The 14,496-nt window shown below is 47.4% G+C and overlaps 1 protein-coding gene across 1 annotated transcript; it reads right to left on the bottom strand.

Annotated features, from left to right (window-relative positions):
• Positions 1-282: 282 nt before the first annotated feature.
• On the bottom strand, positions 283-14,268 carry atosb (atos homolog b). The gene is made up of 10 exons (XM_084690827.1): positions 13,902-14,268; positions 6,090-6,273; positions 5,751-5,972; positions 4,338-5,575; positions 2,555-2,613; positions 2,359-2,455; positions 2,071-2,229; positions 1,838-1,906; positions 1,369-1,574; positions 283-1,277 (listed from the first exon to the last, which is right to left on the bottom strand). The coding sequence occupies exons 4-10, from the start codon at positions 5,433-5,435 to the stop codon at positions 1,124-1,126; spliced, it is 1,842 nt and encodes a 613-aa protein (XP_084546953.1). The 5' UTR covers positions 5,436-5,575; positions 5,751-5,972; positions 6,090-6,273; positions 13,902-14,268; the 3' UTR covers positions 283-1,123.
• Between the last annotated feature and the right edge of the window lie 228 nt (positions 14,269-14,496).

The raw sequence follows: 14,496 nt of genomic DNA, 5'->3' as shown, positions 1-14,496 counted from the left end.
AAAGGATTTTTGAGTTTTCTCATTCTTTTTAGGGGAGGGCAGTGTAACAGGCCACACTGAGGTTAGGCTGAGGTGTAAGCCACGATCCCACTTATATTTACAAGGGCCAGCCTCTGAGTCTTTCTGTCCACTCCAAACCCTACGGGGGTCATTCTGATGGCCTTTCAAAACAAGGGACTCTTTAACCCTAACTGGAAGTACAAACACAAGTCTTGGGTCTAAAACAGACAGATACACACTTAAAATTAACATGATGACACAGGTATCACTCGCCAGTCATGAGTTTAATAATTTAAATATACATAGACTTTCTCCCATATTAAATACCCCAGCTTCCCCCCTCATTCCTCCTCCTTCTGCCCCCCTCCATACACTTATTCAGCTCTGCATCCCCTCTCCACAGGGGGCGTATCCAGCTGAAAACACATGTGCAGTATATTGCTTTTTAAGACATTTTCAAACAAATTTTCAATACAGCTTTGTTCCTTTCTTTGCTGCTCCCATATCGACTGTTTTGAACATCACAAGAACATACAGCACACAGTGTCCCTCAGTCTGGCTACACACACAAATCCAAGGCCCTTGAGTGGTCCGTATCATGATGCTTGAGAAGAGTGGGTTTACTGGATCATCTGTAGACATGTCTTATTTCCATTTGATGGTCTTTGTGAATTCCTTCCTTCACGAGTGTGTTCCTGCGTCCCAAGTTTCTGCCTCCCAAAACTAGTATCAGGATTTGCTTACAGTCCTCTCAGGAAGGAAGTGTGTGCTGTTTGCAGCTTGCTATTGGCTCACTGGTTCCGGCGGTAGGGTTGTCATTGGTCCACCACAGGGGTGAGAGGTGGGTGCAGGCAGAGTGAAGGACAGTGTGTCAGGGCACTGAAGAAATACTTGGTTTAGTCACAAGGCATGCATGTTAACATTGAACTCAAAAGTCTGTGTGTGTGTGTGTGTATACAACTCTGTTGTTTGAGGTGTGTGAATGTATGCTTGAGCCTCCGTGTATGTGGTGTGTCCAAGTATTTTCAAGTTTCTTGTCCATGTTTTAAACAGTCAGTCTGTGCCCCTGTTTCCTCTGAAAGGGGGGGGCTGCGTTGGTTTCAGAGCAGGGACTGGCGGGAGTTCAAACACGCGGGGAGTATTTGGGGTTTCTTGGCACCTCGGTGAAGGATTTAAGCTCATAAGGAATCCCTGTGTCCACCTCGATGGACTTGCGAGAGAATAGCAGCCGAATATCATTGTGCAAGTAGATTTTACCAGATTTGGAGCTCTGGAATCTAGAAATGAAGACAAAAATATTATTTCTGAAAAATAAACTGGCAACATTTATTTTAAGGATGCATCAAGCAGTTGAAACTCCACACATACCGGAGGTGTATCAGGTAACACAGAATCTTCTTCCTGTCTGTGGCCCCACCCTCTCTAGGCTCCTCCTTTTCATCCTCTTGCCCCTCCTCCACTGGCATAAGGAATATGCGCTGACGCAAGAAGGTGATGTGATTGGCGGGCATGTCTCCAAAGTTATACGTCACCAGGAACATCTTAACCACAGTTTTGTTGGGATTGAATAAGGTCTGAGTAAAGAAGATGGATGGAAAAGACATATTTTAAAACCTCAAAATATTGATACTTTAGTTTAGAAAAGTGAAATACTTCTGAAAATGGATAATGCATAAAAAAAGACATGACATGGACTATAATTTGACTCTGACAATGAGGTTGGTCACACTGACAAACATTTAGAATAATGGAAAGAGGAACAAAGACAAATCAAGAATACAAAACTAATTGTGTTGGGGATAAGGGGGGGTTAAGGATAAGGGGAGGGTGGGCTCACCACTTGAATGGTTCCTGCTTTGGGTATACTGTATCCTTTCTTTCCAAGAGAGTCGAGGGAAATCATTCCCTAAGGAGGGAAGGAGACACACAATTCTAAAGAACAATACCACTGGATAACATTTTTATCCGCATTGAAAGTCCTCTGGCATGGACTAATTACATGCCAAAACTATTTTTAAGAACATTTCTCATATACACACAGAGTTGCCGTCTGAGCGTGTGTGTACTCACTAGGAAGGGTGAGGGTGCACTGTGCTCTGAGAGGTCGTAGTAGGTGACCTGCACGGCCAGTGTAACGTGCTGGGGGCAGTAGGAGCCGCTGGCGCCGATCTCCGCTGTAAAACCCTCGATGCGCCCTGACGGACAGAAGCGGCCCTTGAGGATGGACTCCTGGAAATAAACGCACACAGACAAGTAAAAATACAGCTCCCCTGTTGACAGTCCTAGATATACAAGTGGCAACAACTAGTTATTTATTTAATGCGCCTGGCAGGTTGCCAGGTTTGGGGTGTGTCGTACCTCAAAGTTTCCCAGCAGTGAGCGGCTGATGGAGGAGGGCCAGTCTGCACGAGCCGGTCGGCAGGTCTCTGTACGCCGCCCGCTACGCAGTTGACGACTAGATGCACACACACAAACACAGCGGAACTTTGTTAATTGCAAAAATCGATCACTGCAAAGGGTCAGGTGGTTTTAAACCATAACCCTTTAAACATACCTCTTCAAGCGCAGGGCGCTCTTCACTCTCCTTCCAGCTCTCATGCAGTCAGAAGCACTCTAGGGGACAGATGCCAGAAGTATAAATACAACTAATAAGACATCACAATACATCAATGAATACCATGGATGTGCACTACAACATAACTGCATTTCTGATAAACCACACGTATCTTACATTTGCAACCTTATTTTTCTTTTTTTAAACCCCTTTTTATTGAGAAAGGTAAATTATAAACAGACACACCTCTGTACATGACTTGTCTTTTTTCTTACACACAAAACACCAAACCCCCCCCCCCTTCCAGCCCACTCCATCCCACCCGCGACTGGACCAAATAAGAAAGTGTTAACAATACAGACAATTACAAAGGAAATGCATACTTAGAATTAAAACAGGAGTAAACAAATATGATTTCTGTGAAGGACGGCACGTCTCCAAAACTTCATTATGACCCTCCATAGTGGATTATTATAGCCAGGTGTTTATGTATCGTGTAGCTTGACTATAGAAGGAGGCAGTCATTCCTCTGAAGTCAGCAACCTTAAGTCTTAGTGCAGTTAAATGTCACTTGATTTTTTGGTACATGGTGGTAGTAGCAAGAATCAGTCAATGACGCATAAGTTGGGTGGTGTGTCTTGGCAAGTGTGTGGCAGTCTCCTTGTATGTGGATCTGGTGGGTATGGTTTGGGTTATGGTTAGTAGGGTTAGGGTTAGTAGGGTACGGGTTAGTAGGGTTAGGGTTAGTTACTTACTGGGTATGAAGTCTCGGATGCTGCTTCCCACACACACAGATTCCCCACATCCCAGCTGTTCATAGTGGAAGGTTCCCAGTCCTGTCTTCCTTCACCAGCTAATCCAAACTTTAGCACTTCTCTAGTTAGCCAGTCGCTAGTTAATACTTCACAATTTGAACCTATGCTATCGAGCCCCTCTACAGGGCGTAAGGCTGTCTGTCAGCTAGGTTTATCCACATCACACTCACTCTCAGCCACTGTGGACATCTTAACCTGTCTCAACCTTTCTCTGCCAACCCTAATCCTGTCCCTCACTCTCCAACGTCTCAGACTTTCTCTCTCCCTTTATCAACTCTTTTCTTCCTCCGTACGTGTAAATCCTGTGTCTGTTCTAGTTGCTCTGTATCTCGACCTCCCTCTGTTCTCTGCCCTAATACCCTTGACTCTGAACCTGCCAGGTCATGATGATCACAGTTGCAACCGCTACGGATGCACCTATGCTAACAAAGTAGCCTCTTTGTCACCAAAGGCAATGTAGCACCCTCCCTACCACCCTTTCTGGAAGCTGAAATTGACTGTATTGGAGCATGGGGGGACCCAGAAAGACCAGTGGAGAGGGGTGTGGACAGAGGTGCGTGTGTGTGTGTGTGTGTGTGTGTGTGATGTGACGACAATGGAATCTCCCTCAATGGACTACATTCTGGAGCCACTCAGCTTGTTCCAGCACACCAGGGGATAATGAAGTAATCCCTCACCCACCTTTCCTTCTCTCACTATCCATCCCTCTCTCACTCTCTCCATCCCTCTCTCACACTATCCATCCCTCTTTCACTCTATTCATCCCATTCTCACTCTCTCCATCCCTCAATCACTCTCTCCATCCCTCTTTCACTTCAACTGTGTGAATCTGAAACACTGAATCATTTTGCAGGTTTCCGTCCAGGTCTCCCTCCGTCCATCTTTTAATATATGTTGGTAGTATTTCATGCTTGGGCTGTGTATGTGAGTGTGAGTGCATGTATTTATATGTGATTGTGTGTGCTCACCCTGGTCCGGTCTCGCACCGAGGGCAGCAGGTGGTTCCAGAAGGGAGCGGCCTTGGCGTCAGTCCCACGGCAGGAAGCCAGGCCCAGCCCTGGGGCCAGCAGAGCCAGCCGGCTCCTCTTTGAGGTGGATGGACCCTCGTCCTCGGAGCACGACTCCCCTGTGTCGCTAGGCGACAGCAGCTTCTTCTTGGCAGCGCAAGGCCCTGACGGGGTAGAGCGAAGCCCTCTGCTACTGGGTGTCTTCTCCCAAGAGGCCAGCCCGCTGCTGGAGGCGGTCTGGGTTGCATTGCCCTCCGGTGGGGATGACTCCAGCCCTGCCTCCCCGGGCTCCTGCAGCTCCGTGGGGAGGGGGGACATGGGCTTTTGTAGAATCCTGTACGAGCCTCCATCGGTGCAAGAGGTAGGCTTCCCAGTCGGAGAGTCGTTACTGTAGCCCTCTCTTCCTGGGCTGCCAGGGACCCAGGTTTGAGTATCCCTCCCAGGAGGAGAGCCCATCCTGGGAGAGGGCCCCGTGGAGAGGCCCTGGTCACATGGTTGACCGTGGGGGTCGCATATAGGGGGGGATTTGGGCGAGAGCGGTGCCCACACATCTGGGATTGGCCGGTCATGGTTGTGCTGGGCGGGGCGTCGGGCGGGGGTGTGGCTTGGGGAGAGGGGTGGTGACTTGGGCGACAAGCTGCCTTCAGTGTCTCTATGATCTATCAATGTGCAAGAGATGACTGAGCCCACGTGTGGCCCCGGCCCACACAGCACCCCTCCCTCCAGGGCATCCCTGCTGGAGGAGACCCCCTCCACATGGGGCCACTTGGGGGTCAGCTGGGGCTCCTCCAGGCCCCTCTTCACCGCCACCCTGCCAGACCGAGACGGGGGCTCAGTGGGGGGCTCCTGAGCAGTGGAGAAGCCCCCTAGCTGGGAGAAGATGGAGAGCTGGTACACCTTCTGGAGTCTGAGCTCCTCCTGGCCGAAGGGCCGCAGCCCTGCGGTCAGTCCAGGATCGGGGCCCTGTATTGGGGCTGCAGGTGGAGGTAGGTCCCCCTGCTGGGCTGGAAGCTCCACAGGCGCCTCCCTACGCGTCAACTCAACGTGAATGTGCCTCATGGCTTTTACTAGTTTCAGGTCTTTGAGAATGAGACAAGTCCTAGAAAGTGCAAAGAAGCAGTGAAATGACAAGAAGAGGAAGTCCTATAATCACTGCTGTGATGTCTTCACACAGTGCAAATCAGGAAGACGCTGATCACCTGAAAACAAACAGAAAGACTGAGATGATGGCGGACAGAAACATAGTAGCTAGTTTAATCACGACTGGGTTACTACTGAGCATTGCTAGAAAATATAAATCATTGACTTGAACACATTTACATGTACAAAACGTTGACCAAACTGCATTTCTAATGGAATATTTGCCTCTCTCACCTATGGGTTCTTCTGTTCTGCCTCCTGCCCATTCCACCACCTCTGGCGATGCTACCACAGAAATCAGATCACCCCCATGGTTACCTCCACGAGAAGCATGGCAACCTCCACGAGAAGGTACCAGCATCCCCCAACGGGTCAACAGACGGGGAGCAGCACAGGAAGTGATGGAGATACAGGAAGGAGTTGTAAGGGGAGTGATGGAGATACAGGAACTGTCACCTGGGGATCAGAAGTAAACTTGTTGGACATTCCATCATACTGACTTTTAGGACTGAAAAGGACCACATGTGCTGGAATGGTTATTTTTTTTAGTAATATTAAAACATTGTAACTTACTGAGTGATGATTTGTCAGTGAGGTGGGAGGGTCCTGAGAAGAGGAAGTGCAGAGGAACAGGAAGTGTCTCTCCTTAAACTTCCCCTGTGATTGGCTGACAGCCGGAGACGCCCTCCCTCAACACCTGGGCGTGGGGTGTGGCTTAGAGTCCGCATCATGACACAGGCATTCCACAGCGAACCCCCTGGAGACAGACAGGCACAAACATGTCAATCAACCAATCAATGGACAGATCTCCAATGACTGGGACAGTTGCCAGGGTTGGCGTTCATCTGAGATGGATCTGAGACAGGCTTAGAGCTATCTAGCTACAGGAATGTGTCTGTCTGTATATGACTTGATTGACTGGAGAACTGGGGAGTGTATGAAGTTGGCAGTCAGCTCTTGCTCAGGACACAAGGACCAGCAGTGCCAGCGTTGATGTCGTTCAGATGAGAAGCTCACCTTCTTGAAGATAAATATGACATATATATTTAAACATGAAGAAAAATCTCATGCGAGCCTGGGGGAAACCTCACCGGCATGGCTGAACATGACTCCTTTTTATACATAACACCAAATCAACTAATCAACTAACTGCATCTGAATCACCAGCTGCATCGCAGGCACTGCACTAGTATAGTCAATATGCCATAATCCTAACCCAGTCCCTTAGAGGATTCTAGACATGACTTAAGATAATCAATGAAATAATTGATCTGTTAATGTACTAACTATCTGTACAAGCAAGGTATTACACATTCACAAAAAGACTAATATTGATAAATATATGCACGGACTAGACCCCAGCTAATATCTACCGGAACATTCAATACTTCCAAACGGAACAGAACAGACCGAGTCCCACTTGGACCAGAATCCAGAAGCTGCCATGACAACCGCCAGCCATCATGACAACAGCCCCAGGGGCACCGTATAGGGGGGAAAGTTAGGACGATTCTATTCTGACTGACAGGGGCCCCCCAAAATAGAAAAACGAATAGAAATGATCAAAAAATATAAATATATATTTTCTTTTTCATGGGGCCCAAAATTCCTGGCGGCGCCCCTGAACAGCCCCTTTGTGCTCTGCCACAGAATGACTGGCTGAAGATGCCTGTCCAAGAAAATGTAGCTCGACAAAACAAAAAGTCAACTGAAACATTCTGAGCTCTACTGGGTGATGGTATGTTTCTAAATGTTATGAATGATGAAGAACACTTCCTCCCCAGCTTCACTCCTCAATGACAGACATTCCTGAGTCTGAACACAAGACCACCCCAGTATGTTTAGCTCCCATACAGGTGCAACTAAGTACGGAACTCGAGATGACTGGATCAGGTAAGCTTGTGTTAAATAAACAATGTGCAATCATCTCCCTGGCTGACTAGTTCAGCATACCCAAAGTCATAAAATGAAACAAATCTCCATATGGGGTTAGGGTTGGCTGGGAGGGTTAGGGCTGGCTGGGAGGGTTAGGGCTGGCTGGGAGGGTTAGGGCTGGCTGGGAGGGTTAGGGCTGGCTGGGAGGGTTAGGGTAAGGGCTTGCTGGGAGGGTTAGGGTTAGGGCTGGCTGGGAGGGTTAGGGTTAGGGCTGGCTGGGAGGGTTAGGGCTGACTGGGAGGGAGGATGAGCAGACAGGAGATATGAGGTAGAGATGGAGATAACACCAAAGTAAGAGCGATGGATGACAGGAGTATAGTAGATGTCGTACAGTGGTGCTTTCTTTAAGACTGTAAGGGAAGCTCGGCTTCCCCTAAAATGTCAAAAAATCAAATGGTCACATTTTTACTGTTGTGTTAACATTTTAAATGCGTTTAAACACGTTCATCTAAAAAACGAGTTCATTCAGAATCAGCTACATATATTAGCAGGTCGACTGACCGATTTCCTTCTCATACATTCCCGTAGCGTCACAGTGAATTTCCCTGTTGAAGCCCAGCGTCCATGGACTTCAATGGGGCTGCTTTGAAAAGTTTTTTTCAGTGCTTCGAAACTCTACGGTCATTGGATAAATGCTGTGAAATGCTGTCCCACCCACGGATGGTCAGCGTCTCCAACGGTCCGTTAGATCGTTCGTTTATTCATTCATACATACAGTACTAGGCTAGTGTCGTAGGGGTGAACTAGCTAAATGAATGGAGAATATATATATGATGTAGGCCGAAAAATGAGCTTCCCCTATATGAAAGACGAGCAGCCGCCACTGATGTAGTAGTGCTGGATGACAGGAGTATAGTAGAGGGGGGAGGGAATACGAGAAAGGAAGACTTAAGTGCACAGATACATGACATACATAATGTGAAAAAGAGAGACAGAAAGAGAGTCACCATCTCAGGTCTTGTTACGTATGCATGTGTGTAAGTGTGTGTGTGTGCATGTGTGTAAGTGTGTGTGTGTGGATGTGTCAGTGTGTGTGTGGATGTGTCAGTGTGTATTAGAGAGAATCAGGTTGCCTTCCAGCTGGCTGTGTGATCTGGGTCATGTGTTCAGAGGGCACAGTGACAGTGACTGTATTACATCAGTGCCTGTGGGGGTGCAGTAGAGGAAGGACCTATGACTGACACATACAGAAAGACACAGAGAGACACATACAGAAAATGACACACACGATTGATCAACCTTACAGAAAGCACGACTCAATCCAATGTCATCTCTAATTACTCTTGTGACATATGCCCATAGTAGTTACACACCATTACCTTCGAGGGCTCTCTTGCACACACACTCACACCCCCAGAACACACACACACACTATGTGTGCTATACTATGCCCCTCCACCTCACACACGCACACACTCCCTGTAGCTCAACACTGCAGTGTTAGCCTCCCTGCAGTTCAACACTGCAGTAGCCCAGCTCTCAGGAACTGAAAGAAGGAAGATGAAGAAAGTGAGGAGGAAAGAGAGGAAGGAGAGGGAGCAGAGTAGAGGGATTGGGGGAAATAGGGAAGGGGTGGAGGTAGCAGAGAGGAGGAATTGGGGGAAATAGGGAGGGGGTGGAGGTAGAAGAGAGGGGAGGGATGGGGGAAATAGGGAGGGGGTGGAGGTAGAAGAGAGGAGGGATTGGGGGAAATAGGGAGGGGGTGGAGGTAGCAGAGAGGGGAGGGATCGGGGGAAATAGGGAGGGGGTGGAGGTAGAAGAGAGGAGGGATTGGGGGAAATAGGGAGGGGGTGGAGGTAGCAGAGAGGGGAGGGATCGGGGGGAGGAGTGATCATCCCCACCGTGTATCAATATCAGGAAGAAAACATGCTAAAACAAAATACATACTAAATACATACTGTCTGTTTGTCTGTTTCTCATGTGGCCAGTTTAGGAGACATGGAGTCATCCTCTTATAATAAGTGTCACCAACATCCCCCCTCAGCTTGTGACACTCGCCTTCCCAAAAGACTTGTTTCTGCCCTTCTCTTTCCTTCTTGTCTTTCAGGGGGCAGCTGGAGGAGTCTCACACACAGCTGACTTCCTGGGTCTTCCTAGGTCTCCCTGGGTTAGGGTTATGTACCCCCCCCCCCGGGTCTCAGTTAGGACTGGTTCTCCCTCCCCCTTTAGTTGTCCTCCTGGCTTCCTTACTCCTGGATAAAGGCGCCAGGACCGAGAGGTTGCCTGTGAGAGTGTGTCAGAATGGCCAGCCAGCTCAATCACTTTTTTTCTCCCCCTCTCCCCCTCTCCCCTCCCTCTCTCCCCCTCTCCCTCTCTCTCTCTCCCTCTCTCCCCCTCTCTCCCCCTCCCTCTCCCTCTCCCTCTCTCCCCCCTCTCTCTCTAACATAATGAAGCTCTTCACACTGACTTATCTTTTCCCTCCCATCTTTCCCCTCCCTAACCCTAACCACTTTCTCTTCAAACTGTCTTTAAGTCTGTCTCTTCTAAGCCCTCCTTTGCCTCTTTCCCCCACTGCTGTTCCTGCTTCCTCCCAGCTGGTAGACCGAGGCATGCTCCGTCAGCAGTGAACACAGAGGGGAGGGGGGACTGAAGAGCCGTGTGCTGATTGGAGGGTCAGCTGTAGTGGCTGAGGCCTTGATTGGCTAGTAGGGAGACGAAGCCCCGTCCACCTTGTTTGGCCTGTTTTGCAGACGACAAGAGAGCAGCAACAGTGCGCAAACAGCCTCTAACCTAGGGTGTCTGTCTCACCACACAGGGCGTCTGTCTCACCACACAGGGCGTCTGTCTCACCACACAGGGAGTCTGTCTCACCACACAGGGCGTCTGTCTCACCACACAGGGCGTCTGTCTCACCACACAGGGCGTGTATATGATAAGAGTGTGATCTTGCATGTGAGTGTGTAACTATAAGTCTGTGAACTAAACCAGACTTGTTGAGGTATGGGTGCGTTTCGTTTTTTTAAGTAGTACCGGCAGCAAAACGTTCCTAAACAGACACTGACTGCTGAGAAAAAGAAGATGCAAATACCCCTCCCAGTGCCAGCACCCCCACCCTCAACCCAGTACACACACAGAATGAAGAGCATGACTCACCACACACACACACACACACACAGGGCCGGGCGTGTTCCTGAGGCTGGGGGGATAACACGCAGCATGTGAAAACTTTATCAGCTGAGCAACAGGACCAAACTGCACTTCCTGTTACAGTGTGCATGTTACCATCTGTGGAAGGCAACAGCATGAGGGGTCTATTTCCAACATTGGGCAGGAGGGGAGGAGGGGGGTTTGTAGTGGACAGAAAGTACAACCTGAAAAACTGCAACAACAGTTCAGGCAATTATGATATTCAAGTTCAAGTTCTAGTCTTTTATTTGTCAGGTACACAGAACAACACAAGGTCAGACTGGGCACTGAAATTCTGAAGACACGACAACGCAAGCACCTGGCATAACATAACATAAGTATACAGAACATAATTTACATCAATGCTGAGTTTAAATAAGTGGAACTTCCTAAATATACAGATAGCAATAAATAAATCGACTATACTAACCCTAATACTAAAACTTCCTAAATTACAGATAACAATAAATAATACACTATACTAACCCTAAATGTACATAAAACCTATTTCAACCCTATAACCTATTCTAACCTAAAACGAATACAGTACAATTAAATTAATACTAACCCTGACAACACTACAACTAAACCTTTTCAGTTGCATACCTTCAAGGTAATGCAAGGTTTAAAAGGTGAACCACAATTCCATCGTTCATATATGGGAGTAGGGGTCTGGCCTCCTCTCCTTTCTCAAAGTTTCTCCTTGTTTAATTTAGTCATTGCATTGGCTGTTTAAAAACAACTGAAAAAAGCCACGCTTAGCAAAAGTACATTTACACACAACCCAACACATTCCTGTGAGCCACACACACATGCAAACTTCCAGACATGAGACCAGCTGTGACTTTCAAGGGACCAAATTCCTTTGATTCTTTGATTCCTAACATTCAAACTCTGGCATGTTTTTAAACCCATAAGCATTTGAACATCATATCAAACACAGCCTGCTGTCAGGGAACTCACAGTAAAGACCAGAGTGAGTGTGTGGTGCACTTTGCAGCACATGTCTGTGTTTAACCACGCAACAGTAGTTAAGCTAGATGATGAATTACGAACTCCTTAACTAACCCCCCCCCCCCCACCACCCCCCCAATCCTCAACATAATTAAATAACATTTTGACCCAGACCTAAAACATGTAGTCCGTGGATAAATAGTTTCCTCTCCCTTCACCAGACCCATCCTAAACACTCAGGAACTGTCAATCAGCCATCTGGGCATAAGTAGCTTCACAACAACAACAACAGCAACAACAACAACAACAGCAACAACAAGACCAAACTCTCCCCACCTCAAACAGAGAAGGAATGTGCTGTGGAGATGCTGAAACAACATGGGGAGAGAGGGGGGCAGGTGAGGGGCTGGGAAGAGAGTGTAGGGTGGGAGAAGGGGGGAGGGAAGAGAGTAAAGAGGGGGGAAAAAGAAAGAGGAGAATGTGGAGGGCTATGTCAGAGTGTGAGTAGAGGTGTAGTCTTCAACGTTGCCATTCAGGAGTGTAGCCCAATTCCTGGGGTAGTCTGTTCTCTGGCCAGATCTTATGTGTGCAACGTCGTGAAGGCACCAGATACCCACTGATCTTCGGATCCTATAGTCTATATGAGATCTCTAAAGAGGATGTGATTCCAGACAATGCACTGTACTTTGTATTACTGTAGTTATTGCCATTGTTCACCACAGCTGAGATGTGGGTATTCTGCACTGTTCCTGGTGAATACAGACCATTCCTTGACTATGCACCAAAGCATCAACTAAAATAATTAAATGTAATGTATTCTGTATTGCTAATCAGCACATCTATATGCAGACAGGTCTGCATCATACACTCACCAGCACTATAGTCTTCCACTGTACAACATTTGGTGCTTTCCAGGTCAAACTAATCTTAAGCTGGGTTTGTGTATGTGTGTGTGTGTGTGTGTGTGTGCACTTGTGTTGGCCAGCTGTCAGAAGTCAGGGGTGAAAGGGAGGGTTACAGTGTTTCCAACCTATTTAAGTGCTATTTTCAGAGCTAAAGAACAAGCTGTTATTTCCCAACTGGTCACACATTACACTCTCAGGTGAGGTCAACTAGGAACACAAACTGCAAGCTGTTGTTGGGTGGTACAGGGTAACTTAACTACACGGCACACAGAACAGATCTCACAGAGTAAAAGTGAGTTATAAGTTAAAGTTGTATCTATCGCCTCTGCTCTGTGTTGTGTTAAATCCTACTATAGCAGCCCTGTCACGTTTCTGTATGACGTCACATTCAGCTAGATGACCCTAGGTTCACAGAGCTGAGACCTTAACCTAACCCTAACCGAACCTTAACAGGTTCACAGAGCTGGAGACGAGAGACAGAGAGAAGGGGATCCGTCTGTGTATAGGTGCATTTAAGTGCTTTGGAAGGTTGTGCCCATTTTAGACTGGGTGTCTGTGTAATGTGCATGCTCAAGCACTACCATTCCAGCCTGGTCATATGGAAACAGAGAGGGTTAGGGGAGCTTTAGCAGCACAATCCCAGCTAGTCTAGTCTGACTGCTTCACACCTCGTCAAAAAGGGCCTGCACTGCCACACTGAAGCTTTGGTCTAAGGTATCTTGCCCCACACACAGCAGATGATGCAATAATACCCCGGTTCCTCTAGATCTTTTGAAAAATTAGTTATAGATGGATTTTTGTAATCATCATGAGCTTACAGTGATGAACAATTACTAAGCAGGTTCCATAAAATAGCATATTCCATAAGGTACCTAAATAAGCTCATGTATGCCATGGCACAGCGTTTCTTCCATGTAGACAGATACACTGCAGCACACTGAAGCTATAAGCAGTTATGCTCAAGCACGCATGGATGAGATCCGTTCACGCCCGTTTGTCAATTTGAAACGGGAATAGACTTCATCTTGTCCGTCCCGCACCAGCGCGTGCATAAACGCATACTTGGCCTGAGCGCGTGCACGCACGCACACACACACACACACACATGCCCACACACACGAAGAAATAATAGGGATGGCAGACAAAGCCGCGGAACGCCCCCTAAGACAGCCAGACATACCGAAGATCTCAACCAAATGTACAACAGCTACTGTCATGGGCTTCGGTTTCCCCTCAATGTTTTCTAGGTTCGAATTCCAACAATGGCTAAGTGACACACTATTCTACCAAGCATTAGGTCTGACTAGAAATCTAACCATAAAACAAGCCAAATATGAAAGCTCTTAGGGTCGTTTTTCAGAATGTAATGTAGCTCAGTGCTAACGTTAGCCGTGTGATAAATAAGCGACGTCCAAGCTAGTGGTCAAAGAATGTGTTTGTAGCAACATCATAAACTGTTACTCACCGACGCAGTATCAGGTTCGAGTTGGAGGTTGGGGTTAAACCGTCTGGTAGCGAACACTTTCTCTATTCAGAAACGGTTTGGCCTTTTTTGGTGGTTCAGATTGCGGACGCGCTAGCCAGAACGATTCCAAGTCTGGCGACAGTATGTTCAAATTCAAATATAGAACATAACTACAACTGACCTTGTCTATAACAACGTTTACGCGAGCAATCCTGTTTAATCGAAATTAAACCAAACAAATGTATGGTCTTGTCTTTTTCGCCACAATGCTCGCTTCCTTACTGGATAGCTGGCTATGTCCTCCTGTCTGTGCTTTTCTGTGTTCGCAGCTGTTTTAGGTAAAGCCCTCGCCCATGAAATATCTCAATGTCTCTTTAAACAACTACGTTTCCGGTGTTTGCTGAGAAATAATTAGTAGGAGGGGCTTACAGACAGCTGAGCATCTGTCATTTAGGCGATTGGTTACTTAAATATCTACAAACCAACCACATCTCAGTATTTACGCCCCTTTGTAAACCACAGGAACTAAAAACAAATCTGTCAATCTGATTGGGTAATATGTCACCGACATGCACAGCCCAAACACGCCCAGTAC

The sequence above is a fragment of the Hypomesus nipponensis genome, chromosome 24 (genome assembly GCF_054491055.1).
Source record: "Hypomesus nipponensis isolate SF chromosome 24, ASM5449105v1, whole genome shotgun sequence".
NCBI lineage: Eukaryota > Metazoa > Chordata > Actinopteri > Osmeriformes > Osmeridae > Hypomesus > Hypomesus nipponensis.
The sequence above is the reverse complement of the archived record's forward strand: the minus strand, read 5'-3'. Positions and strand labels throughout refer to the sequence as shown.

What these genes read in the sequence shown, in the direction of transcription:
- atosb (XM_084690827.1), bottom strand. Translation starts at nt 5,435, where the DNA reads ATGAGGCACATTCACGTTGAGTTGACGCGTAGGGAGGCGCCTGTGGAG. An exon ending in GTGCACCCTCACCCTTCCTA is followed by an intron (nt 1,907 to 2,070) that starts GTGAGTACACAC and finishes TTCCCTCCTTAG; the next exon opens with GGAATGATTTCCCTCGACTC. An exon ending in TGTTACCTGATACACCTCCG is followed by an intron (nt 1,278 to 1,368) that starts GTATGTGTGGAG and finishes CTTCATTTCTAG; the next exon opens with ATTCCAGAGCTCCAAATCTG.